Genomic DNA, 25,796 nt, shown 5'->3' with positions numbered 1-25,796 from the left:
GACATCTTCACTTTTTTGTTTTGTTTCCTACAACATATTAAACAGATATGTTTTTAGGGATGTTTTAAATGATTCCACAGAGGATGACTGGCGAACAGTGACAGGGATATCTTTCCAAACTTTTGGTCCAATGTGGGAGAAAGAACGAGTTCCCCATGAATGCTTAACCTTAGGTATCTGAAATAAAAAGGGAGTAGATGATCGAAGTCTGCGAGGAGGGTTATAACAATATAAAGAATTCTGGAGATACTCGGGTGCAGTTGAGTGAACCACATGATACACAAGAAGAGCAATTTTGAAAATAATTCGCTTTTCAACAGGAAGCCAATGGAGAGAACGTAACACTGGCGTAATGTGAGCAGTTTTCCTACTATAGGTCAGTAATCTTGCGGCAGAGTTTTGAAGACGTTGTAGAGCGTTGATTTGTTGTTGTGACATGCCGAAAAACAAAGAGTTACAATAATCTATACGAGAGGAAATAAGAGCATGTACAAGCTGTTCCGCTGCTGTTTTAGTGAGATATTTCCGAATAAAACCAAGATTACGCAACTGGAATCTTACAGATTGTGATACATGCGCAACATGATATTTGAAGGACATGGTACTATCAAAAACAACACCAAGATTGCGTGCCTTTTCAGAAGAGTTAATAACACTGTTACCTGTTAATGGTAAACCTGTTACCATTAACCTGTTAAAATGTTTATCTGTTAATGCAAACATATAGAATAGTCTGTATTTTCTCTTGTATTTGCATTTTTATTATACTGGATGGCTATCCACTTAAACTCTATTTTGCTATTTTTCTACACTGATCTATTTTTGCAAGAAAATTTTGCGAATATTGTCACGAAGACGACAACAACCGGCACACAAATCTACAAAAGTTTCACAATTAGGAAACAATAATGAGCGGTATTGCGTGATTATCATCGGAAGTGCGTTTCCCACACCGACCTTGAGAGTGGCTTTGAGCTTTTGACAGTTTGCCGTCCGCCCTTTTGTCGTTCAGGTTCAAGTCCAAATTCATGACACGTTGACAAAGCTTGCGGCTATAACGAGTAAGAATTCACCTCCGGTTCTCGACTGATTGACTGAAACATAAAGAACATTTACAAAAATGTTGTGTTGTTAATGTTGTTTGTACTCAACCTCACCAAAGTCGACCTCGCACAAATGGAATATGTCTAAAGTGTAAGTCTAAATTCACGTAAGTCGAATGATTTTGTCTGGATATAGTGCTCAAAGGGGTGGTATAGTTTTGGTTGAAATGGGAATTCAGGTTATAACTATATGAGGTAATAAAAGAAACATTTTATGAAATATTAAAGAGCGCACAATTCTTAGAGGAATTGAAAGTTTATTTTATAAAAGTCGCTTTTGAAATGGCTGAAAAAATCTAAAACAGAGCAAGACAAATCTTTGAAGGTTTCCGTGGCAATAGAACTTTGGGTGGTAGAAGGCTTAACGGCGCACCAAACATTCTCTGTTGGGTATGTATGTGGCCCTGAAAAGGTCCTACCCAATCTCAAAAGTAGGGCTTTTTCAGGGCCAAATAAGTACCTGAGAAAGAATACGTGGTGCACCGTTAAGCCTTCTACCACCAAAGTAAAACAAAGTGGTCCCAATAAGAAGGGAATCCCACCTTTTATCAGGATCTCTTTGTTTTTGGATATCTGTCCTTTCAAACCGATTTTTATCAAATCCTCTTATAAATGTATGCTCCTTAATATCTCATATAAGTGGTTTCTAGCTTATCTCACAGAGCTAAAACCTGAATTCCCTTCTCAACCAAAACTATACCACCCCTTTAACTTAGGCAAAGTTGACTGTAAATATATCGTTTCAATGGTGCTGTTTTCGTGTTTGTGTTGTTTGCATGTCCATTGTATTCCATACTGGTGATAATCATTCTCTTAAACTCTGTCCTTAATAGCACACTTTTTTCAGTGCTGTCATCTTGCTACGTGCATGAATATGTATCTATGTTGAACACTGAATTATACAGGGTGTTGTATACCAAGTTGATATATATACACGTATATATGGAAGAAGGCAAATTTGAGTCGAATAAACTCATGCTTTATTGGCCAAAAATGCATTACCATGTTGTTTCTTCATTTCTTCGTGAAAGCCAATACATGAAATCTCAACCTGTTTGGATATATGTATATATATATACACTGGACAGCAAAAGAAAGTACCCACTTCTGTCAAAGGCCGCACACAAAAATTCACCTCCTAGAAATACATGTAGACAATTTTTGTACACAGGTGTGCTACAATGCCCCTTACTAATCACATGTACATAAGCAAGTAACTTTATAACAAAGAAGAACTTGACATGCACAGCATCTTGGTCACTGAATCAAAAGTCCCACACAAAAGCACTTTCCACCACGCAAAAATGGCCACTGAATGGACATTTTTAAACAACCAATATGTCAAAGTGAACACCTGTTTTGTCAAAATGATGTTATGAGTGTATTCTGTATTTAGGGATGCTATCCTTCCTGATTATGCTAAATTCTCAGAATAAAATCAATTAGCTCTTTAGACTGGACATAATGAACAGCGATTAAGGGCCATTGGGATGCTTGAGGCAGGTGAAAGTCATCGAGCAATTGCAAGACGTTTTGGTTGTTCGCACAGAGCAATTTCTAAACTTGTCCCATAGTATCAGGAACATACACATTATTGAAAATTGATGTTTGTGACTGCTTTTTTTCGTCCTGTGACATTGCTTTTTGCGTGAAACTTGTAAGGCTCATTCTGTTACATTTTGTGACTTTTGATTCAGTGACCAAGATGTTGTGCATGTCATTTTTTTTTCTTTGTAATAAAGATAATCACTTGCTATTGGGTATGTGATTAGTAAGGGGCATTTAGCACACCTGCGTACAAAAATTGTTTATTTCTAGGAGGTGTTTTTTTGTGTGCGGCCTTTGACAGAGGTGGGTACTTTCTTTTGCAGTCCAGTTTATATATATATGTATTTATATTTTGGATCAAAGATTTATCCTCTGGTGATTGGTTGAAAGAGCTTCACGTGATTAAAGGTTTTTTCGGCTATTTCAGAAAGTTGACACTCCATAAAGTACTATTTGCAAAATGATGTCACAAAGCAATTCTGAAATTGTGCGCAGCTTTGCACCATCAGTCTGGGAGGTAACAATAATTCTAACAAAACAATTGTGACGCCACAAAGCAATTTTGACATTCCGCACTGCTCGTACCGTCACTCTGAAAATGTATCAATTTCTATGCGCACGGCAGCGGCTCTTACCGTCACTCTGAAATGTACCAATTCTTAACAAAACGATTGTGACGTCATAAAAACAATTCTAACATTGCGCAAATTGCTTCGCACCGTGCGTCGCGTCGCGCTTGTCAAAATGTATCAATTTTTAACGGGTGCTGTTCATTATTCCGAAGGTTCAATATTCCGAAGATTCGTTATTCCGAAGGTTCGTTAATCCGAAACACACAAATTCCCTATACCTAGAGGTTCGTTAATCCGAAAATGAAAAAGGGTTCGTTAATCCGAACATTTGTGGCGTTATTCCGAAGATTTGTTAATCCGAAAATGAAATTTGGAAAATAACGAATCTTCGGACTGAAGAGCCTTCCGAATAACGAACCTTTGGAATAACGAGCTGTAACCATTTTTAACAACATCACAAAGCAGTTCTGCATCGTACGCTGCTAGTAGCTAGCTGGTCAATGTAGGATCCCTTCACAACATTGCATCCACCATATGACTTCTGGCTTTCCATTTCCTTCATTTTCCTTTCTTTTGTTTGTATTTTTGATCCAAAATATAAAACAAATATACTTTGCCTAATTTCGAGTTTCTTGTTCAAACTATAGGCCTCGGTGACTCCAAAAGAACTACACTGTATTCACTTCGGGGCTGCGCCCCTCAGTGAATAGTTCTTTTGGAGTCACCTCTGCCCATAGTTTTAACAAGAAACTCTCAAGGCCAAGTATATTTGTATAATATACAGAGACTCCAACCCGAAGCACCTTCTGATCTGGAGATTCTCCAGCCTGAAACCCCTTGCAAACGGGAGACTGCAAATTTATGTGCGTGAAGCGCGAAGTCCCTTGCGGCCTGGGTCCAGGGCCTGCTTAAGGGCCCTGGAAGCTTTAGGGTTCCAGATGCTCTCTCGTGCTAGCTCATGCTTATTTTTTGACATACGATGATACTAGGTAAGATATAATATCAACCGGGAGACACAGAGCCAGGGCGGGAGAAATTGCATCTCAAGAGGGAGAACGGGAGATTTTGCAAAAATTGGCTTTTGGGAGATCTCCCGTCGAAAGCGGGAGAGTTGGAGTCTCTGAATATATCCCTCTCTGTCTCTATTTCTGCAGTTTTTGCATAAATAGATAATACAGAAAGTCATGAAACAGAATTCATCTCCTACAAAAGGTTCAACCACCTAAAATGCCTATGACACCAATTTGCTTGAAAAAAATATATCAAAGTAAAAAGTGATTCAGTGATCTTCAAGCAAGCTACTCAATACCTATGTATTCATACTTCCAGATGTGGTGACCCACATAAGAATTTGATACATGTACTTGCATCAAGAAAAAAAAATAATCGTAATATTGACAATTGCTGGTGGTCACAGATAAGCACCTAGGAGTCCTTGTTTCTCTTCTGTTTTGAATAAAATGAAGGGCACATAACTGTATCCCATGGGTTCTCCTACATCATGTGCTATCTTTTGGAACATTGCAATGACATTTACCTAATTGTAATAATGATGAGGATGATCAACTTCACTTTGCCCTCTCGGATAACTGGGTAAGGTTTGATGATTCTTGTCATAATCTTTACTTTCCAATGGTAAGGTTAAAAAAAAAGGTCTACTCTGTGTCTGCAGATGATAAGACACAGAGAATGCAGTGAGGGACTAAATTGCAACTCATAAAGACAGAATTCTCTTTGCACACTTTCCATTCTGATCTTTAATAACGGGACATTGTCATGATCTTTGACAAATAGGGGAAACATAATCAACAGATTTTCATGTTCCAGTGGACAAATCCTATCATTCTGTAAGCACAGTAGGCCTTACAGCATATGACTTTTTGGGATACATATACACACATCACAATTGATCTGTCAAATTTCATCATGGACTTTGCTACAACAAAAACGAAATGATCATTATAACAATAAAGTCCTGCCCAATCAATGATTTTCTTGCTCGATTCATACCCCATAACAGCAGGACACAAATATCAATATGTGGGACCATATGTGCTATAAGACTTACAGTGAAGGTTGAATGTCATTGCTATTGTGGCTTGCTGGATTATATGAGGTCTGAGGCTCCTTACTGCATCCACTGAACAGCAGAGGTTATTCCTCCGGGCTTAGCACTAGGAATTGTTCTTGTTGCCTGGTCTATCGTACATGGTCCCATGGTTGCCGACGGAGCGTTTTCAAAAGTGGGGGGGGGGGCACTTCTGGGTTTCATGAGGTAACAAGCAAAAAAAAAAAAGGTCCTCAGCTCATCTCTCCCCTTCCATTTCCGAGCTCACAAGCAAAAGAAAAGAAAGAAAAAAAAAAAGGGTCTTCAGCGGAAAAACATAACCTAACCGCGCTCACATTTCAAGATATCTATCTCTTTCTCTTTAGTGCCACTGTGGGGGGCCCAAAGTGATGACACCTTATGCATTTCTTTGTATGGTGCATAAAACGGTTCAGCCGGTTCCACCAGCCATGCAGTTAAATAAAGTGGTTCTAGTTCACAACATGTACATGGGAAGCATTTGTCAATTCAACAATTGTTCATCTATATTCATCTAGTGACATTTTGTATGGGTCTTACAATAGGTAAAGAAACTAATTCACACTGTTTGGTCTTGCATAATAGTGAGAAAGAGTATTAAATTATATTTTGTTATACATGTCTGCCATGTGGTTTGATGATGTAATCTAGCCTAATCGTATGGTTGTTGGTTTTTTTTTTTCATATTTTGATGGAGAATAAAGACTTAGTCACAGCAGCCAAAGTATCAGGGGTACAAGCTTCACCTTCCTATAGCTGAAATCTTAATACACCTGTTCTCCGTAAAGGAGTAGAAAGATACAAAGAAGTCTCTTGCAGAAAATGGAGCACCACAGCAAGACTATGGACGTGTATGCGAACAAAATTCAGGACTGCAGCACATCCCTTGAACAAGTAGATTTTGAATATTACTCATCTTGTTATACAGCACACTCCCATTATAGTGAACACCGTTATGACAAAATTCATGTTACAATGAAATAAAAATCCAGGTTGCAAAATTATCGGCTCTAGGTTTTTTTAGTGTTTATTTGTGCGGTTATAACGAAATTTAGATATAACAAAAGAAAACTGCAGGTCCCAAGGACTTCTTTATAATGGGAGTCCACTGTACTGGCTTTGACAGGAGATAAAAAGCAAGAGCCTGCAGGTCCATTTCTCACCTGAGCATCATTCTTTGCCTTCATGGTGGTTTACCTAAGGCGAACAGTTCAAATATCTTGAACGAACTATGACGAGATGACTACTATGAGAATATAACAATCAGTCCTTGATCCACCAGTATCATTTTGTTCATTTTTACCAAGAAGTGTGTTCATAATACATCATGAATTTCTACAGTCCCTTTCTTTCTCTGGTATCTTGCTAAAGGGAGGATTATGCTCAAACTTTCCTCTTTGTTTATTTTTTCCTTTTGTTTTCTATTGTTTGTTTGTGTGCTGTAGTTGTTTCTTCACTCAAGAAGTCCTCAGAAGTCTGGCAAAGTACATGGGCCCATAATTTCCCAGGATATTTGGCAGCACAAGCTGACCATAGCGGCAGCCCGTGAGGTTGAACACATCACTGAAGCCCACCGCCATGGGTGAAAGGTCGACGACAGACACCCCAATGTCTAGTTCCTCTTGGCACTTCGTCACTGCACTCTGGACCACTCCATCGTTCTGGAGGGGGGATATTGTACAGGTTGAATACACTACCGTCCCTCCAGGTTTGACAGCTTCAAGGCCAGCACTGTGAAGCACAAAGAACAAGAAAGGATGGCCAAAGAGTGTGAGATGAACGACTGACAAGCAGTTAAAAAGAAAAAAAAAAAGAAGAAAAGAAACAAAAATAACCTTGGCAGAAACCGCACAGGCAAAAGAATAGTTAATATGCAATGAACTCTAGCATGTCAAGTTTTTACTCATTCAGTTTACACCATCCCATGTTACTTTAGAAGAGATACTGAGGGACAATGCAGTTCTTGAAAATGGTCACGAAAAAAAATCAATGGGTTTACCATTGTTATGGCCGTAAGTCTGTAATGATTTCAAAATTGTCAATAAATCCGGTTGGATTGTAACCAATTAATTCTGTTCTGATGCATTATCATAATTAAGATTCAAATGCACATTTTTTTTTCCCCAAGACTATCAATAAATCTGGTTGGATTGTAATCAATTCGTTCTGTTCTGATGAATTATCATAATTAAGTTTCCCTTGCACACATTCTTTTAAAGGTACCATATAATGCGACTAAAAATTGTCTTTGAATACAGCTGTACTTGATTCATTATCCAGGATTCCATCAAAGAGAAGAGGTAACATGCGTCAAACCACTAACTTGCCAACATGGTCATGGGTATTGTGTAGAACATTTACAAATGCACATGCATAACACATTTACAGACATTGCAGAAGCTCTAAAATGGAAGTTCAGCTGACCTGAAAAGTATCTTGGATGGTGTTTTAGTAATGCATAGTGGGCCAAATTATCGGAACATGTGGTTAGCAGAATTCCACAAGCTGACCAATCAATAAAAAGGAGACAATATGGCCCTGTCTGGAGACGGACCTGATGGTATATAAATACTGCAAACTGGATTGGTAAAATGACGCGGCTCAGACAAAGGTTTGTAAGAAAAGAGATAGAAATTTGGAGAGATATGTTGTTGAAGAAAGAGCGATGCGATCAAGCTGGGGACAGAGGTCGTCCATTGTTAGGGTAGAGGACCCCTTACGGATGCCTTTCCAGAGTTGGTTCAAGGCCACTTGAAAATGCGTTATCCATGTAATCTCTGAGGCTTCTATTCACACATGAACTTTTACACACCATGGGTCAGCCTCGGAGCAGTTTTGAGGCTTTGGCTTAGGATCGTCTTCGTAGCAAACATTTGCCACCATTGTTCTAAATTCCCAGTAAAGTACAATGATAAGAGTCATATTGAGAGAGGCTAAATAAGATTAAGCTCCTGTATTCCCCATGAACATGGAGCATCTGTACATCCCTATAGATTAATGCAGATGCATTTACCTTATATGAAAATTATCAAGTTTCATTAGTTGCAACATGATTATTTCAAAAATTTTGGAAATCTTGTCATTTCTTTCAATATCAAGGGCCCTTTTGCTGTTAGCTTCAGGCACCCTTCTTCACCATCACATGTATTTTCATACTTGATGCTGCAGTGCACTGAAGCACTTTTGCACATTGCACCTTAAATAGAAAAGTGCTCGGAGAGCATAGACCACCACACAGCCAGCAACTCATTTCCAAAATAGAAGCCTTTTGTTTACATCATTGCATGGCTCCTTGCCGGAGCAGAGCACACGCTTTAGTGCACATAATATGTAAACCTCCAGTAAGCACAGCTTGAACCCCAACTTCGTTGACCTTGCACCAAAAGATGAAAAATCCTTCAAAAATTCATACAATTTCCTGGATCACTACCAAAACGGAATAAGGTGTTCCATGTGTCAACATCAACCTTTTATGCAAGTTTCATTTTAAAGGGTGTGTACAGTTCTGGTTGAGGTGAGGATTTAGCTTTTAACATTTTGCAAGATATTCAGAAACCACTCTATGAGATGTCAAAGAGCATGCAATTCTAAGGGGTATCAAAAGTTTATTTGATGAAAATCGGTTTTGAAATGGCCGAGATATCCAAAAACAAGATGAAACAAAGAGATCCTAATAAAGTTGTGGCCTGTCGCCTTTCATTATTATCCCTTTTTTGGATATCTCAGCCATTTGAAAAACGATTTTCATCAAATAAACATTGAATCCTTCTTCAAATTACATGCTCGATTTCATAAGAGGTTTCTCATTATCTCACTTAAAATTGTTCAAAACATGAATCCCCACCTCAACCAGTACTGTACGGTCCCTTTAATCCGTAAATAATTTTTTTGAGTTATTTTGAAAACAGACAAACCAACGCCAATGATCCCTTAACCTCCTTCTTCCTATGTAGGTAATAACTATGATGTAAATAAGACAAACTCTAATACTAACCATAGTAACTCTGTCTGTAGCTTTGGGAGGCTCAGTCTCTCTCTTGATCGCCTGACACCAAAAATATTGTTGTCGCCCACTGACGCTGATACCCGATCTGTGGTGCATGGCACATCCACAAGCACCTGAACATATACAACAACAAATAGGTTACAGGGTGTTGTGCATAATCGATAAAACAATAAGTATATCATGGTATCTGCATGCGAAAAATGCAGAGGCCCTGTGTGACTTGTAGGCACTTCATAAATAATGACATGTCATCACAAAAGCATTAAAAAGCATAGCAGAAAAAGCTAACATCCTCCCATCTCAACACACACACCTACACACATTTCTTGTTGCTGGGGTGACAAAACCTTGTTTATCAAATTTTGGTGAAAAAAGACTCTTTTTTGGATTAATCAGTTAGTTGTAGTGATGTCCAGTCCAAATCGTAGCTATCATACCCCCAAAATGAAGCCACAACAGCATGTCATAGGAAAGGTTATGCCATTTGACATAGTGCTCTGGCCACCATGTTTGTTTGTTTGTTTTTGCTCTCTTAAACATTTGACAGTTTGTAGATACAAGGGCTTGTTGCCTTAGCAATGTTTTGCTTCATTAATTATATTGTTAGAATCATAAAGCTACAACTGTAACTTGATTCAAGTACCAAATAAAATCAATTCAGTAGGCATCTGACAATGTATCAAATAATGATGCTTTCATGCCCCTGTGTCAGGAGACAGAGCTCTTTGACTGCAAGAGGCTACCCTGGACAAAATGCCTATCAGGTCCTTTAGGAATTTTGCTACTGAGATTGTAGTAATCTTGAAATCCTGTTGAGAGAAACAGGAACTTTAATCTTCTAAACCAGCTTGTAAAGATTTAATTGTAAGTGAAAATTAAGAAGCATTTTGAAAGTCTGTGACTAACACAGAAACAAACAAAAACAAATATGAACAACAAAAGGAAAAATACAGGATAAATTTCGCTTACGCTACCACATGAAACACCAAAAACGATGAATAGTGCAATGTGCAATGTATGATCAAAAAATATACCAGAGCAGAGCACATGATACCAGGGACATAATTAGATGATATCTTATCATTAACTTTTAAATGAATTCATTGGGACCCTACGACCCCCCCCCCCCCCCCCCCCCCCCCCCCGCAAATTCAGGCGGCCAACCATACATATACACTTGTTTCAGATTCTTAGAGATGCCCCTTTTGGGGATGAAAATGGATCAGGGTTGTGATCCCCTATTGTAGCCTTTAGAAGGGAAGCCATCAAAATAAAAGCAAAAGTAAAGTAATTATTGTAAAACACAACATTTTCGCAGCATGATATTTTCGCAAATTGGAGCTGACAGCCTTTTATGTGGCATGAAATTTTTGCAACTTGCCTCTAATATGCAATGCATATAGTGTAGACAAGAACTTTCGCGTGCATTTTAATTTCGCGAATCTTGGCTCTCACGAAATTTGCGAAATTAAAATGCACGCGAACATTCCTCATTTTACAGTAAGTAAATAAGTAAGATTACTCCCTATCACAGTTGGTTTTCAATAGGTCATGATTACCTTGTCATAGCCAGCAGGTTCCATCTTTCCCCATTCGCAGCCATCTTCACCTGCAATATTGACCGCCCCGCCGGCTGTCACCGTCCTCGGAAGATAGAGACCAAACACTTCTTGCAGCCGCCGTCTTCTTGACGACACTTTCTCATTCGCTGTCAGACTCCCTGTACATGTAAAGCATTGTCCAAGAGTAAGACATCACAGATCAACCATTTAATGCTGGTAGAGCCTGTTCACATTCAAGAACATTATACAGCACTCTCCGCGTAATCGGGTATCGCTTAAACGTGTACTCCGTTTAATTGGGTAGTAATGTCCAAATCAGTTCCAATGCACACTAAAATTACCTGATAATCGGGTTGCCTCTCCGCATAAATGGGTAAATAATTTTCTTCCTATCTAATTTCTACCCAGTTTATAGCAGATAAAACACTTCAAGAAATCATGAATGTCAAATTTTCCACGGCTACTCGCCTTCGCTGCTTAATTTGCAAAGAAGACAGATCAATTGGGGAGTGATTAAACATTGAAACACATGTACCAGTACACCTTGTACCGATTTGACACATATAAACGAACATTACACATATAGCTGGCACTCACAACTGCATAGACAGACAGGAGTTGAACACACTTGCGCTTCTCCCTTGCTCCGCAGCAACATTCACAATACGAGAAGTTTTTAGAAAAAAAAAATGAAAAAGGAAAAACAGGCCATACACCAGCTCCATACCAGTAATTTTGCTTTTTCCCAGTCACTTCTCGAAAAATAACCTGACATTCGGCATAACTTGTGCACGCAAACGCCTGCGTGTTAGCGAGGAGTTTATAGTCAAACGACAAAGTTTTCTGAAGACATATTTGTCCATAAAAAGAGTGTAAATTATTGCTCTTGACTGAGTAAGTACACGTTATGTATAATGTGCCGTGCCAGCACGCGTCTTAAGCATACAGTGTAGGTGTTTGGTGCAGTGTACTTTGCATGTAGATACACACTGAGTGTGTCAATTGTGAATTAGACGTATTCTTTTGTTAATCAGAATCCGCATATAATCGGGTAAGAAACGCTCTGCCCGAGCCTACCCGATTATGCGGAGGGTACTGTACATCATACGAAAAGTCATACAAGAAGGCAGAAGTAATATTTTGAAACTTACCAACCAGCATGGTCTGCAGAATGGCTAAGGACTTCCCACCAGGGGCAGCACACAAATCAAGCACGACGTCGTCTGGCATGATGCCCATCGCCACTATGGGAAGCACCGAAGCCGCATCCATGATGTAGTACTGGAGCTGCTGAGAGTATGCACATTTCTTCGCCGGTGGAAGTCTCGCTGCTGGGTCGTCCCTGTGCAGGAAGCATCGTAAGTGAGGACTGACCTTGATGTCGACACTGTCCAGGTCAATGATGGGCGGAGCCCCACCCATCACCTCCTCTCCCCCTCGCTCCTCCATCTCCATCTGATGGATGAGTTCCATGCGGTGCTCGTAACCTGGGGCAACTATGTACTTGTCCTCCCACCAGGGCTTCAAAGCAGCCTCTGGTCTCCTTTCCTCTACATCAAGATCATCTGCATCTTCCTCCTCGGCTAACCCTATAATTTCTCTCTCCTGGACGTCACTTGCAGCAACATCATAATTTCGTACCTCCCTTTCATCCCCTAACTGTCTTGGTAAGGCACTGGCTTCATATTCTTCATCCATGTCATTTGCTTCCTTTTTGCGCTGATGTATGTGAGCAATCGTGGACTCCACACATGGCTGGACAAAGTCTTCCAAGCCCAGAGAGTGCAACTTCTCCACCGTATAGTCGGTATCACTGTAGTTGTTGAGCAGAGCACCATACTTTGGCATGGACAAGAGCCCTAAGCGAACGGACGGCCACTGTTCTCCAAAGATAGGCCTGTAGTTCTGATCAAAGTGCTTCAGGGCCAGTTCTGTGGGGTCATTCTTGCGCTTTCCGTAGACCTGTCAGTCACATGAATACAGCAAGACAAAGTTGAAGTTTTCACTGCTCTGTTTTTGTTTGCATACGGTCTTCTTTTTTTTGAACAGTGACACTCTTCAAGAAATTTCAAAATTGACAAACAATCTGTAATGAGCACTATTTTTCCCAAACATTTTGTGCAGATGAACCGGTACTCTAAATATTTTTTGAAGGCTATGCTAATAGAGATAAAGGTTTAAAGGAACAAGTGTTTATGTAACTGTAGGCCCTAGTTGTGATGTTTTGCTTGGCTGAATTATAGATACCACTCCTACTATTACTACTACTACTACTACTACTGATAATAATAATAATAACAATAATAATAATAACAACAACAATAATAACAACAATAACAACAATAATAGTAATAATAATAATAATAATAATAATATCATTATTATTATCATTAAGTCCTATTATCATCATCATCATCATCATCACTACTACAAGTTGTAACTGTGATCTATTGTATACAGTGTACATGTATGTGGCAAACTGCAAGAGATCACACTACAGCGATTGCATTTCTTTATATCTCAAACACTTCAAGTGAGTTGCGGGTTATCCCCATGCAGTATTGGCTCGATTTAGACCGAATGGTTCTTCAGCAACTTCTTTTGAACTATTGTGTAGGCTTGCCTGGCCTAGTAGTACCTCCTTGGTAAGATGAGTGCAGTGTATCTTGGCCAATGACAAAGTAAATGGGGAGATTTTTGGAGTTATCAAAAAAGTGGATGGAAGAGAGAATTAAGCCCTCCCATATAGCACTTATGTGAATATATATGCTGCCAGTGATAACCAAAAAGTTCATCTAATTAAAAAGAACACATCAACAAAGCAAGAAAGTGAAATTATTCAATTTGTACATAACCTTAAACTTAGCTTAAAGGGAAGCCCAGGGGCCTGAAGCCTGAACAGTGCTGAAGCCAAGGCTTGAACTACATTGTAGTGTAGTAGTATCTGATGAGTACAGTACATCTGTGCTTTTATAATTTGCTGGTTTATTTCACAAGTAGGCTATTGAACCCGAAGTAGGCGAGGCTACAGTCAGTAGGTGTTGGAATGTTCACTGCTACAACATAAATCTTTATCTCTAAATATGATTGGTGGCGTTTTTCATCTTGGCTTAATTCATCTCACCAATTTGGCTCTTGTTTTCTTGCCTCGACAGCATGTCGTGTGCCCCAGCGTGGTACTTCCCCGGCCCCGATAGCGAGTAGCTGCTGGAGAGCAAGCGGGGAAACGCCGGCGAAGGTGCTGCTGGCGACAGAGGTAGAGGAGCGCCCACCAATTAGTGCTGGAATTCCCAAATAAATGCATATTGCGAATCGTAAACATCATCAAGCATTAGAAAGTGTATAACTACCTTTCAACAATCTCACATCTTGTAGCATGGTTCGTATATCAACCCTGTAACTTGAGGGAAAGACGAGCTACCTAGTGATCGACAAGCACGTGTATTTGTTGACGTTCTCACAGAACAAGTACCGATCTGCTGAGAGGACACATCGCGTTTAGTAAACTATTTTATGATTGGACAGTTGAATATCTATCGTAAAACTTTGACCAATCAGGCTTGGCTACAGAAAGTTACGCTCACACAAGTTTATGTGGCCTTACAGCTGTAGACGAATTACGAGCGAACGCCACGTCGCATTATTGCCCTGAAATGTTTTCTAGCCCCGAGACACTCGAGTGATTTGTGATAGAATCAGCAGCCATGCATACAACATATTCAAGAAGAAGTCCCGGTGAGTTTTATTTGCGTCATACTTACACGCATATTAATATTCAGACACGGGATTTTGAAGAAAACAAGTGGAATTGTAATGTAGTCCCACATATTGAGAAGTACGTATGATGTGCTTCCTCGTTTGTAATTGTACATGTAGTCTAACGTTACTAGTACGTTTTAGAAGTCTACATATACGTAGGCCATAATACATACATACGTACCGGCCAACAACGGCTGCTGTTTCGTGGTATTCGTGGGTAGTGATCGTTTCTCTCAGTTCAGCCAGGACGTGTTATAATCGAAGCTAGATAACACACCGACCAAGTTTCACGCATTTAATGCACGAGAGTCACGTCTCACTCACGTGCACATCCGCACACACACTTCACACATAATGGATTTGCTCCACGTCTTCAGTAATTTAGTGAACACGGCGGTACGCGCACGCCTCAGTACTCGCCAGTAAATTTACTTGAGATGGCCCATAGATGCCAAGTTCAAAAAATTTTTATGAGTGAGATTTTCATGACTCAGCATCTCGGTGCGCGCACATGTCCGTGAGCGAGGGAGTGAAGTGACTGAGCGAGGGGAGGGGGTGTCCGCCCTCCCACGGTTGGGAGCTTTTTCAGTTTTTAGTTCTTAATGGTGCAAGCTGGTGCATACTTACACTATAAGGGACTACCTTTTACTTATTTTGAAAGACAAAAGGGAAATATACCTTCAATTGCATCTCTCACTTTAATCCTTTAAGCTTCATAAGTGTGTATGCTCCCAATGGCAATGCGTGAGAAAAATGGGTGCCATGCGTGAGATCGTGAGACAGACCCTAAATGCTTGAGTCTCACTCACAATGCATGAGACTTGGTAGCTCTGGATGGCCTGAAGCCCTATGTATTAAATGCTCCTGATGCTGACCGATTTTTAGAGGGGGTTTGTCGTCCACATCCGTCAGCCACACAAGTCCAGTCATCAAGCCCCGGAGTAAGGTCATGGGGCGATGTGGTGGGGTGCAGTCGTGCAGTCGTATTCACCTGACGAGGTTGAAGGTGTCAGTCATGTGACCGCGCAGTCGGATCAAAGTCATGAGTAGACAGTCTGGGTCTGGTTAAGGGCGTAATTTAAAGTACAGTAGAGAGGAGGGGGAAAGTCAAGGCTGTCTGCCCCAAAAACCCAATCCCACTACAATAGCTACATTACACACACAAACTGTACTCCACCAACATTTTAATTTTATTTGTGTCACAAATAAAATTAGAATGTTCGTGGAGTAGAACAGTTCTACAGTTAATTCTGAGAGCATTGAGTATACCAACGGAACTGAAACTGAAACAGAAACAGAAAAAAAAAACATGCATGATGCATCATTTCCAACCACCAAAAAAGTCTTATTTTGGGACATTTTTTTTTTTTCTTCTCATTTATTTATTTGATGGTGAATAGCAGGGCGGGGCTACAGTTTACACAGTCTATACAATAGTTGTGGTCCAACCGTGGCGATATCGCAAATTCTAGCACAATGGCATGCAAAATATAAAGAGCGCGTAAATGCACAAGTTATCTCAGAAACTGCTGCCACCGTGGCTGTACCTGTGTACATGCTGTACTGACAGATTCAATGCAGATAAACAGACTAGTAACTTCGAAACTTGAATGAAACAAGTCTATATTTGTTGCTATGCAACTTTACTTTACCTGTTACTTACCCGTTGAACTGCTTATGCGAGCTGACCTGGGAGGGTCACGACAATGATTTTCGGGGTCCTGCGACGTGGCCCACTGTTGCGCTCTTCAGAACACGTGTGGAGTTAGTTGCATAGTTTGAATTTCACACTTGATTTGCACCATTTTTTATTGATAAATTTCAGGGCATTTATATTCGTAAGAGTGGTCTATTCATGGAAATGGTCGAATCAAGGGTAACATGCTTTACCACTTCTTGGTACCGTACACACCAGACTGCAGCTTAGAAATGCTGTCTAAGCTTTGCACTTCATGGCTGGCCTTAAGGGAAGGGGAAACAAACCCCATCGCTTTGCTTAGCTACTCTCTGACCTTGGCATCTTTGTGGATACAACGTACACATTGCACCACCATGGGTCCTATCACGGCTACAGGGCTGCAAACAGTGAAGAAGGCATAAGAGTGACATACAGCATAAAGGGTCAAAATAGAGCCGAGACCAAGATGATGGGGGGGGGGGGGGGGGGGGGGGGGAGTGGGAGGTAGTGTATAGAGTGTAGTATAATCACGCATCAGCATTTTTCATCGTGAAATACACTTGGATATAACTTATAAATTAAGATGCACATTTGTGCATATTTTTGCAATGCAATACATACTGGTACACTGTACTGTGACATTCCAGTCATGCAATATTTATTGTAAATGGGATTCAATCTGGGTTGTAAGATGATGCCAAGAATTGTTCAGGAGCTGCATGAATATACATATACTGTGCAATGCTATACGTGTTTATAATCAGTGTTTATTGCTCTGTGGTGTGTTTTCTCTTCCCTACAGCTGTCAAGCGGCTCATGAAAGAGGCCCAGGAATTAAGTGAACCAACAGAACAATATTTTGCACAGCCACTAGAGGTAAGTTTACCATTAGCAAATGTGATAATGCCATTAAAACGCTTGATGATGTATGTCTCTCCGATGCATACTCATTACATACTATGTAAGAGCTTAAAAAGATATTCTCACAAAAGTGCCTTCATATCGTAAAAGTGGAAATTTTTGCGATGTTGACATTTTTGCACATTTTGCGCAATCAGAAGCTAGTGCAAATATAAAAGCACATGAATATTTTTACGTGCCATATGTTCCAGCAGTTGATGTCTTGATTCTGCAGAATTAAAAACATGCAAAACTCTTCATACCCGGCCAAGCATGAAAAATTAGCCGCTCAAAAATATCCACTTTTACAGTACATTGTAAAAACTATTTCCATGATGTTATATAGAAGACAAGATCTACAGTGAATTCTTGTACAATTGTATGGTACCTGTATATACCAAAGATAACCCCATCTCCCAGTGTGATGTGGGACAAGTGTCAATACATGTCTTGCCATTTGATATTGCTTGCCAAAATAATTTGATATTTCAAAAATAGGGAACTACGTACAGTATATCACACATTTATACCTGAAAAAAGCAATATGCTTTGAATATTGTGCCATATGATAAGAATTAATATTAGAGATGCATTGTACATAATGCAAGACAGTCATATGCTTCTAAGGTATCAGAAAGTAACAGTATCTTGAGCAATCTTGTAACTGATGACTAGAGAGCTAGGGTACTGAACACTAAATGCAAGAAGGCACAGTAGTTGCATGTTATGATGAGAAAAGAAAATGTTAGGAAACAACAGAAAAATACTGACAGTTTGCTTGTTATGAGATGCTTCACCTACTTTGTATTCTCTTGTCCATTCAAAATTTAGGACAACCTCTTTGAGTGGCACTTTACGGTCCGTGGTCCACCTGAATCAGATTTTGCTGGGGGCGTGTATCATGGACGGATCACTCTCCCACCAGAATACCCCATGAAGCCACCGAGCATCATGCTTCTCACAGTAAGAGTCTTTTAAAGAGGTTGAATGCAATATTTTCCAATGACTTTACACCATGTTTCCGACAGCCAAGGCAGTCACGTTTCAGACCACCGTGGACAAAACTGAACAGACTTTAGACAAGGCCATGGCATGGGATGGGCAAATTTTAGAGGCCGTGATTTCTGTGGATGCTGGGTCAGATTTTAAAATTGTCAGAAAATTTGCCATGGCAGTCTCGGTGCCAATGAGAAACCTCTTGGGTCATGAAAAAACGGGGTGAGCGCAACAAAACGTGACAGAATGTAACAGGCCATAATAAAAACTTAGAGGCGGTCAATAGTGCGACGCGATAAAAATTTTTATGAAGTCTTGCCTGACCAGACGCTGTGAAAACGTCGTCTGATAGCTACATGTTCACCATAGCAAGGACTGGAACGAACAAGACTAGAATACAGAGGGGGAAAAACAGGAGAATGTACCATCTACCCACGGCGCACTGTACGTTTTGGGCAAACAGGGCTGCTGTGGCCTGTGGCATCAGGAACATGGTGTAAATGTAGCATAACAAACTGATGACTATGATTTTGTTCGACCACTTGGTTAATAACGATACACACATACAATGAGATGAGGTATAGAAGACAACCACAATACAGATAAATATCATCTTTGCCTTTTCTGCAATGTCCAGCTTTTTTTTTCCTGCTTTCATTTTTGCAAGATTTCATAGTTTGGATTCTCTCACTGAAATTGTCACATTATAGTGTTCATCATAGCAGCCCTCTGTTACAAAGCATTGTGGGGGTGTCTATGAGTCTCACATAAAAAAGTGCTCTATGACACTTGAAATAACCATCATGCTAATACGTGAGCATATGGCATTTCATTAACTCTCTTAGTGAATAATTTCTAGCATTTAATGAACCTTTCTACAGTCTTGAAGCTAACAGAAGATGCCTAAAGCACTAGATGAAACTGATCTCTAATTTTTAATGTCAAAAATAGGTCCAAGGAATGCATGAGCAGTGCTGAACTCTCATAGTTTTAGCCAAATTTAGATACCTACAGTGTATCTGTATGTGCTATTCTGATAATAAATGCCATGTTTGAATGAAATTTGGATATACAGTGAAGGACCTGTTGACTAGATCGTCATACTGTCATTACTTGTATGTACTTTGTGATATTGGACTTTGTTTCAAAAGACTGAAAAATTACCAGAACAGAATACAGACTTTATCTCAGGACATCAATTTATGTATGTTTCTCTCTGATTTAGCCAACGGGAAGGTTTGAAGTTGGAACGAAGATCTGCCTCTCCATTTCTGGCCACCATCCTGAAACTTGGCAACCATCATGGAGCAGTGAGTGCCCTCCTCTTGCCTCATGCCTGTTGGCAATTTTATAGAGACTACAGTCTCGTTTAAATAACAGTCAACCTCTTCACCTGTGCTAATGTGTAGCATGGCATATGGCATTACATCAAAATGCGGCTGTTCCATGGGCTTTCCTCAACTCGTACCTTCTTCGTGCATGGTATTGTGAATTGTACTCACTATAATTGTTACCAGAGTAATCTTGGTGTTAATCGGCAAAAGACAGGTCTGACAAGTAGAAATTCTGAATGCAGTTGTAAATGCATCCTGGATTTGGTATGTGCCAAGGCAAGATGATTGCAAGCCATAAATTGTCTAACTGGGCTATTTGAGACCACGTTTTTACTGAGGGGGGGGATCAATTTGACCCCCCCTTCAGATCTCGGCCGCCGATCGCGCGATCGCGGCGAAATTTTGCGTGAAGATAGAGCTGGATGTCAACTACAAGATTACATGGTCATACAATAGAAAACTATTGCCTTTCTATTTTTAATAAATTAATTATGCAAATTTGTGCACGAAATCATATTTTCACCTATAACTCCATTAAAAAGACTAGAGGATTGCTAAATTTTTGTGTCAGAATTCCTCAAGACACATCAAACCATTTTCGTGAAAAAAATCGATATCAATTTCTTTTGTTTTTTATTGTTTTGTTAATTTCTTATGTATTTTATTGTTTTTTCGACCCTTTTTTTTTCTATTTTTTTTTTCCAAAATTTGTTGCAGGCACTTTTTCAGGCTTATCTACACTAGAATTGATTAATTTCAATGGTTAAAAGCTGAAATAATCTAATTTATATCAATTTAACCAAAAAACACAATTTGCATTGGATTTGCACACGATATCATGAATTTGACCTGTTTTTTGGTTGACATGCATGTGCAAAACATTACGTAACTTCAAAACGGTGTACCCGGACGTTGCAAATTTGGTCTCAAAATATGCGGGAGACTTCAATTTAAAAAGTCGTGAAACGACGCGGCAAAATCTTTGCGCGTTGCAAAATCGTGGCTCAAAACGTCGAGGGGGGGGTCAATTTGACCCCCCCCCCCCCAGTTAGAATAGGGTTAAAGGGGATGGCTAGTAACTGATCAGTGGGAATCACTGGGAATGCTGGAGGATGATTGTTCCAATCCTTGTGGGATTCATTTAAGAGTACATTATATATCTATTGTTGTGTGAAAATTATTTGCTTCAGAATGGTCTCATATTCAAGTAATGTGCAGTTTAATGTTTCCAGGTTAGCATGCCTGGTCAGTGACGGGGCATTAATCTGCACATTACTTGAATATGAGAGCGTTCTGAAGCAAATAATTTTCACACAACAGTAGATATATAATGTACTCTTAAATGAATCCCACAAGGATTGGAACAATCATCCCTCAGCATTCCCACTGATTCCCACTGATCAGTTACTAGCCATCCCCTTTAAGTCTACATGATTATTCAAAATGATATGTGCTAACCCAGTTGCTTTTGCACCATTCCAACCAGGAATAATCATTACCATCCGACACCCAAACATGACTTAATACTGTATAAGCTGTCATTTTTGTAATTGTTTAATTTTCATGAATTTAGCGAATCATTGTTAGACCGCAAATTTAAGAACATGTGAAAATGTCATTAAAGCAATAGTGCACTTATGAAGACCTCTGTGTTAATTCCAAAAAACAACATCTCACGAAAATGTCTGTGACCTCTTCATCCATGAAAGTATCTGTACGCAAGAATAGTAGCATAGACAGTATCATGTCTGACACAAAGGCAGCTACCAATGCCAGCGGGGCATTTTTGGTGCTTTGAGTTCCAGGTGGAATGTTGGCACTTAGGATGCTAGTGAGTATAAGTACAAACCTGTTTTTTCTCTCCTAATTTCTCACAGTTCGTACAGTTCTCCTAGCCATCATTGGCTTCATGCCAACCAAGGGGGAAGGAGCCATTGGATCCCTGGACTACACACCAGATGAACGCAAGGTCCTAGCCAGAAAGTAAGCTACAGCCCCCCCCCCCCCCCCCCCCCCCATTTCACAAAGTTTCAGTTACTAGCATTCACACTGCCCAAAGATCGAGGAGATTGATGGGGTCTGGGAAATGTCTCTAGTTTGAGTGGGGAATTTTGCTAGAAGTTTCATGAGAAGTTTCTGGAAGTTTGCAGTCACACCAACAAAACTTCAAGACCTTAAAGATTGTGATCTTTTGCCAGTGTGACTGTGATTATTGACACCTTGGGCTTTAAAGTCAGTTCTAGAACAATGACTACTGTCAGGTTTCCTTTCAATTATTTTAGCTGCAAATGGAGGGTAAGAAACAGAAAGAAAAGACTGAATTTTGCTCTCCTTCATCATCATCATGTGAAAGATGATGTGAAACAAAGAGCAAAGTAAATGGTTTAAAGTAATTTTTGATGATAAATCAATAATGATGTTGTCATCATTAGGATGTTCAAATTCTGTGACTCTTTTCCAAACAAACTATATATCAACACTGGTTGATCATACGTGCATTCTGAATAAGATTCATCTACACAAACTAAGAGCACAATTTAGTCACCAAAATAATGCTGGGCCCCTCATTCATCCCATATAATGGTGATATTTTAAAGTGTAGTGATTGTGCTTCCACACAATGTTATCATTTATCTGATTCTATTGGCATTAACTCTGCAGGTCGCAGGAGTGGAAGTGTGATAAATGTGGGACGCCGAATCGAAGCATTCTTCCAGCGGTCACAGCCAAATCGGCGTCCATGCAACGAGAAGCAGCTGAGCTGGCTGCAAAGATTCAGTTTAAGGTATTGTGGGAGGCGAATATTTGGCAATTTATTTTCGCAAATTTTGTGAGTCTGGTGCTATTCGCGAAATTAAAGACAACACGAAAATAATGATTCTGATCCCGACATGAATGTGCTGCACACGTATGCATTTCTCCGTCCAGTACAGTATTCCACAATTTTGAATATATGCACTCGATCTCTAAGTCCCGCTTAGCGAAAATTTAGACTCGCTAAATTCTGTGTAAGCTGTTATTTTCGCTAATTTTGCAAATCACAGTTGGACTGCAAATTTGAGACCACGCAAAAATGTCATCATGCGCTAAGGTAATAGTGCGCTTATGATGGGCTCTGTGTCAATTCGCGAAAACAACATCTCGCTAAAAAATGTTCGTGACCTCCTCATCCGTGAAAATATCTACCGGTATACGCGAAAATAATGGCTTTTACAGTATATGGCATATAGAGTAGTGTGGGAGGCAAGGGCTTTGTCAGAATGATTTTGTAATATTCATGTCACTCGCTCTTCTCCCCTTTACCTATGACCCCCCCCATACACTCACTCACACATGCACACACACATACACACACACACACACACACACACACACACACACACACATATGCATGGATGAGATACTCTCACTCTTAGTATTCATGCAATAATGGTTTCGTACCAGAGCAGAGCGGGCTCTGAAAAATTTGAACGAGCCGTTAGTTTGACTCAACGCGATACCGCGACAATCAATATACACGTATTGTACGAAACCATTATTGCATATGATTACTAAGACATGAGAGCACTTTGGGGCGAGTAAGTCTCACAGTGTTAGTTATATGAAAGGTACTTTAACCTGAAACACAAACTAAGACAAGGAAACTCAGGGAAACTTTTGAGGTACCCAAACTTTATATTATCTTTAATCTCTTCCCGGGAGATGAGTTACTGCAGATGCCAAATATTCCCTCTGGATCCATTCATAGCTGTGAACTAGGTTAGGGAATATCATGACTTATGATTTAAAATATAAATCAAGCAATCATGATTTAACATTCCAGATGTAGTGTGTTGATAAATTCAAACCATTTTTGTGATTGAGAATAAAGAGTTTTCTGGGTTTCCTCAAACAGAGTGGAAGATGTTTCCAGAGTTTCAAATGTTGGGCTTTCAAGCACAGAGTATTTGAGCAATAATGATACAGCACTCGCACTCTTCACGTAATCTCCCTAAGACTGCTATTTTTCAGTCCACCCCCCCCCCCCCTCCCGAACAAGTTTTTGATGAAACAGCTTGTTTTCTTTATGTGGGTAGTTAGTTCTGTCTTTCCTATTGTCTGATTTTATTATACTGACTGATATATTGATATTTGTGGTTTTGACAAATTACATATTGCTGAGCAGAGGTAATCTTCCTTTTATCTGTGTGATCAAGCTGGTTCTGAAAATGATACCCGACATTTCACCATTACAGAAAGAAGTGAAGAAATCTGAAGGGAGCTCTACCTCGCCAACTCAAGCAGCTCCGCCTAACAACCCCGTGCCACCGCCACCTTTCCCGCCAAATCCCTTCAACGCATTGAACCAGCAGCCTGGTGCCATGCCGCAGCAACCACCGTTTGTGCCTTTCCCACCAAACTTCATGCTCCAGGGGCAAGCCCCGTTTGGCCTAGGAAACTACACCCCTCACGTTCCACCCACTCAGGCTCCTGCAGACACAGCGGGTAGGGGCAGTAGTCAGCAGGGACCACCATCGACGCCCACGGATAGCAAAACCGAAGAAAGCAACAAGACAACAGGCGGAGGCAGCCAGAGTCTCGCCTCACAGCCTACCAGCCAATCACAATCCTCGAGTGGTGCGTCAAGTTCAGACGCTGTGAGGCAGCGGACTAATGTCCCAAGCAGGACTAGTACGGCTCCCCAGGCAGCAAGTCAGAGGGCTTCGCCCCCTGCCTCCGGAGCTAGACCAGTGGACCGAGGGGTTGAGGGGCTACTTTGCCCCCTCGTCACCATGAGCATCTTAAGCTTCATCATCATCATCCTCATTCTTCGGAGGTTTTACATCATGTATGAGTACAAATTCACATGAGACCAAGTTTATAGCAATTTCTGTTTACCAATAGACACTTTTTTTCAGAGTCAAATACACCTCAACTTTTCCAAGAATAAGCTTTAATAGTTAGCACAAACCTTCCTTGATATATTTTGTGCTGCTTTACCTATTTTCTCCACCAAACACCACCATAAAATAATGTGTGTTCCTTATTATTTCTCCTTGCCCATCCTCCAGTCTTGTTCCACTTTTATCAGATTTTGTCTAGATTTTGTAATATTTAAGAACAACGTTAAATGGCAAATAAAGGAAAAAAGTTTAATGTATTACCAGACTGAAGTGTCGGTACTGCATCTTTATTTCAGTCCTTTTTAAATTCTGCCCAGGCACACATTTATTTGTAACACCACTTCCACTTCTTTAATACAGTATTTTCTGTTGTATCCAATCCTTGTAATATACCTGAAAGGTGATATTTGAGGACATGCTCCCATGTGTCGATGGCATGAACTGGATGATGTCTTGTACAAGGGAATCATCCTAACTTTTCAAGGAAGTTGCAAATGATGGTACAAAACTGTAACCACTGTACTTCTGGCTGGCTGATGTCAGTAGTGTATCAGTGATTCCCCTTCTTTTGGCATAAGGTTGCATACATTTAATGTTTGTTTTTCATCGTACAAGAATTATGTTGTTCTGTAGAACTTTACTGCTGGTCATGTACAACTTTTATGAGCCCTTTTTCCCATGTCTTTTAACTCTGATGAGATGATATACTTAGTACTTGCATAATTATACATCCTATCAGGTACACAAATTTCCAATGCACAAGAACTATACAGATATTTTGTTGCGCAGCAAGAGCTCCTGGTGTACCTTATATTCAGTGCGAACTATAGATATCTAATGAAAAGGCACACTTTTACTGTTGATTTAAGTGTGTTCAACTACGTATGTTGAATTTCTAATCTGAAGATGCCCTTTAATCTGATTATTCCACGGCAACTCTGCAGTCTCCTTCAGTTTTTTGTTTTTCTGTTTGTTTGATGTGATGGTATTTGCAGTCGTGATGTATTTTGGAAGCATTGAAGGTTGTGGGTATGCTTGCACACTCTAAGTTTTAGCAGTTCAGAAATGTGACTGGGGGGCTATACCTATCCTTGGGGCCGAGTGCATTGTACATGATAAACAAATCTTTAAATAGGACGTGCAATGCAATGCACATGAACTCTCATGAGAAGGATATGTTGCAGGTCTTTTTAATTTGTAATGCAGCTACGACTTTTGTGTATAGAAAAAGAAAATTGCTTTCTCTTTTCTGTAACTTCTAGAGAAACATCAAGCTCATTAAATGTGATACATTTTCAAACAATTTCACCATCAATAAAAAAATCATAGGTGTATGTGTTTTGTTCCACTTGTTCCATGATAAGTACTT

At 40.0% G+C, this 25,796-nt stretch overlaps 2 protein-coding genes across 2 annotated transcripts; one reads left to right on the top strand and one right to left on the bottom strand.

Annotated features, from left to right (window-relative positions):
* Positions 1 to 6,669: 6,669 nt before the first annotated feature.
* On the bottom strand, positions 6,670 to 14,181 carry LOC139737224 (5-cytosine rRNA methyltransferase NSUN4-like). The gene is made up of 5 exons (XM_071647899.1): positions 14,002 to 14,181; positions 12,029 to 12,839; positions 10,875 to 11,035; positions 9,304 to 9,428; positions 6,670 to 7,040 (listed from the first exon to the last, which is right to left on the bottom strand). Exons 1-5 carry the CDS (start codon positions 14,179 to 14,181, stop codon positions 6,767 to 6,769), a joined length of 1,551 nt encoding a protein of 516 aa, XP_071504000.1. The 3' UTR covers positions 6,670 to 6,766.
* Positions 14,182 to 16,342: 2,161 nt separating this feature from the next.
* LOC139737223 (uncharacterized) lies at positions 16,343 to 25,348 on the top strand. The gene is made up of 7 exons (XM_071647898.1): positions 16,343 to 16,400; positions 17,117 to 17,190; positions 18,046 to 18,177; positions 19,436 to 19,520; positions 21,422 to 21,527; positions 22,206 to 22,329; positions 23,780 to 25,348. The coding sequence occupies exons 1-7, from the start codon at positions 16,343 to 16,345 to the stop codon at positions 24,392 to 24,394; spliced, it is 1,194 nt and encodes a 397-aa protein (XP_071503999.1). The 3' UTR covers positions 24,395 to 25,348.
* The last annotated feature ends 448 nt before the right edge of the window (positions 25,349 to 25,796 follow it).

Source organism: Diadema antillarum, unplaced genomic scaffold (assembly GCF_040938485.1).
Source record: "Diadema antillarum isolate AM-2024a unplaced genomic scaffold, OU_Dant_1.0 seq00000686_RagTag, whole genome shotgun sequence".
Classification (NCBI taxonomy): domain Eukaryota; kingdom Metazoa; phylum Echinodermata; class Echinoidea; order Diadematoida; family Diadematidae; genus Diadema; species Diadema antillarum.
The sequence above is the reverse complement of the archived record's forward strand: the minus strand, read 5'-3'. Positions and strand labels throughout refer to the sequence as shown.

Bases quoted from the DNA above. Each gene is read 5' to 3' on its own strand.
- LOC139737223 (XM_071647898.1), top strand. From the start codon at position 16,343: ATGATTTTCGGGGTCCTGCGACGTGGCCCACTGTTGCGCTCTTCAGAA. The intron at 18,178-19,435 runs GTAAGAGTCTTT...TCTCTGATTTAG, and splicing joins CGAGCATCATGCTTCTCACA to CCAACGGGAAGGTTTGAAGT. The intron at 19,521-21,421 runs GTGAGTGCCCTC...AATTTCTCACAG, and splicing joins TTGGCAACCATCATGGAGCA to TTCGTACAGTTCTCCTAGCC.
- LOC139737224 (XM_071647899.1), bottom strand. From the start codon at position 14,181: ATGCATTTATTTGGGAATTCCAGCACTAATTGGTGGGCGCTCCTCTAC. The intron at 12,840-14,001 runs GTGAGATGAATT...TGTGACTGACAG, and splicing joins AGAAAACAAGAGCCAAATTG to GTCTACGGAAAGCGCAAGAA. The intron at 11,036-12,028 runs GTAAGTTTCAAA...TTACATGTACAG, and splicing joins TCTGCAGACCATGCTGGTTG to GGAGTCTGACAGCGAATGAG.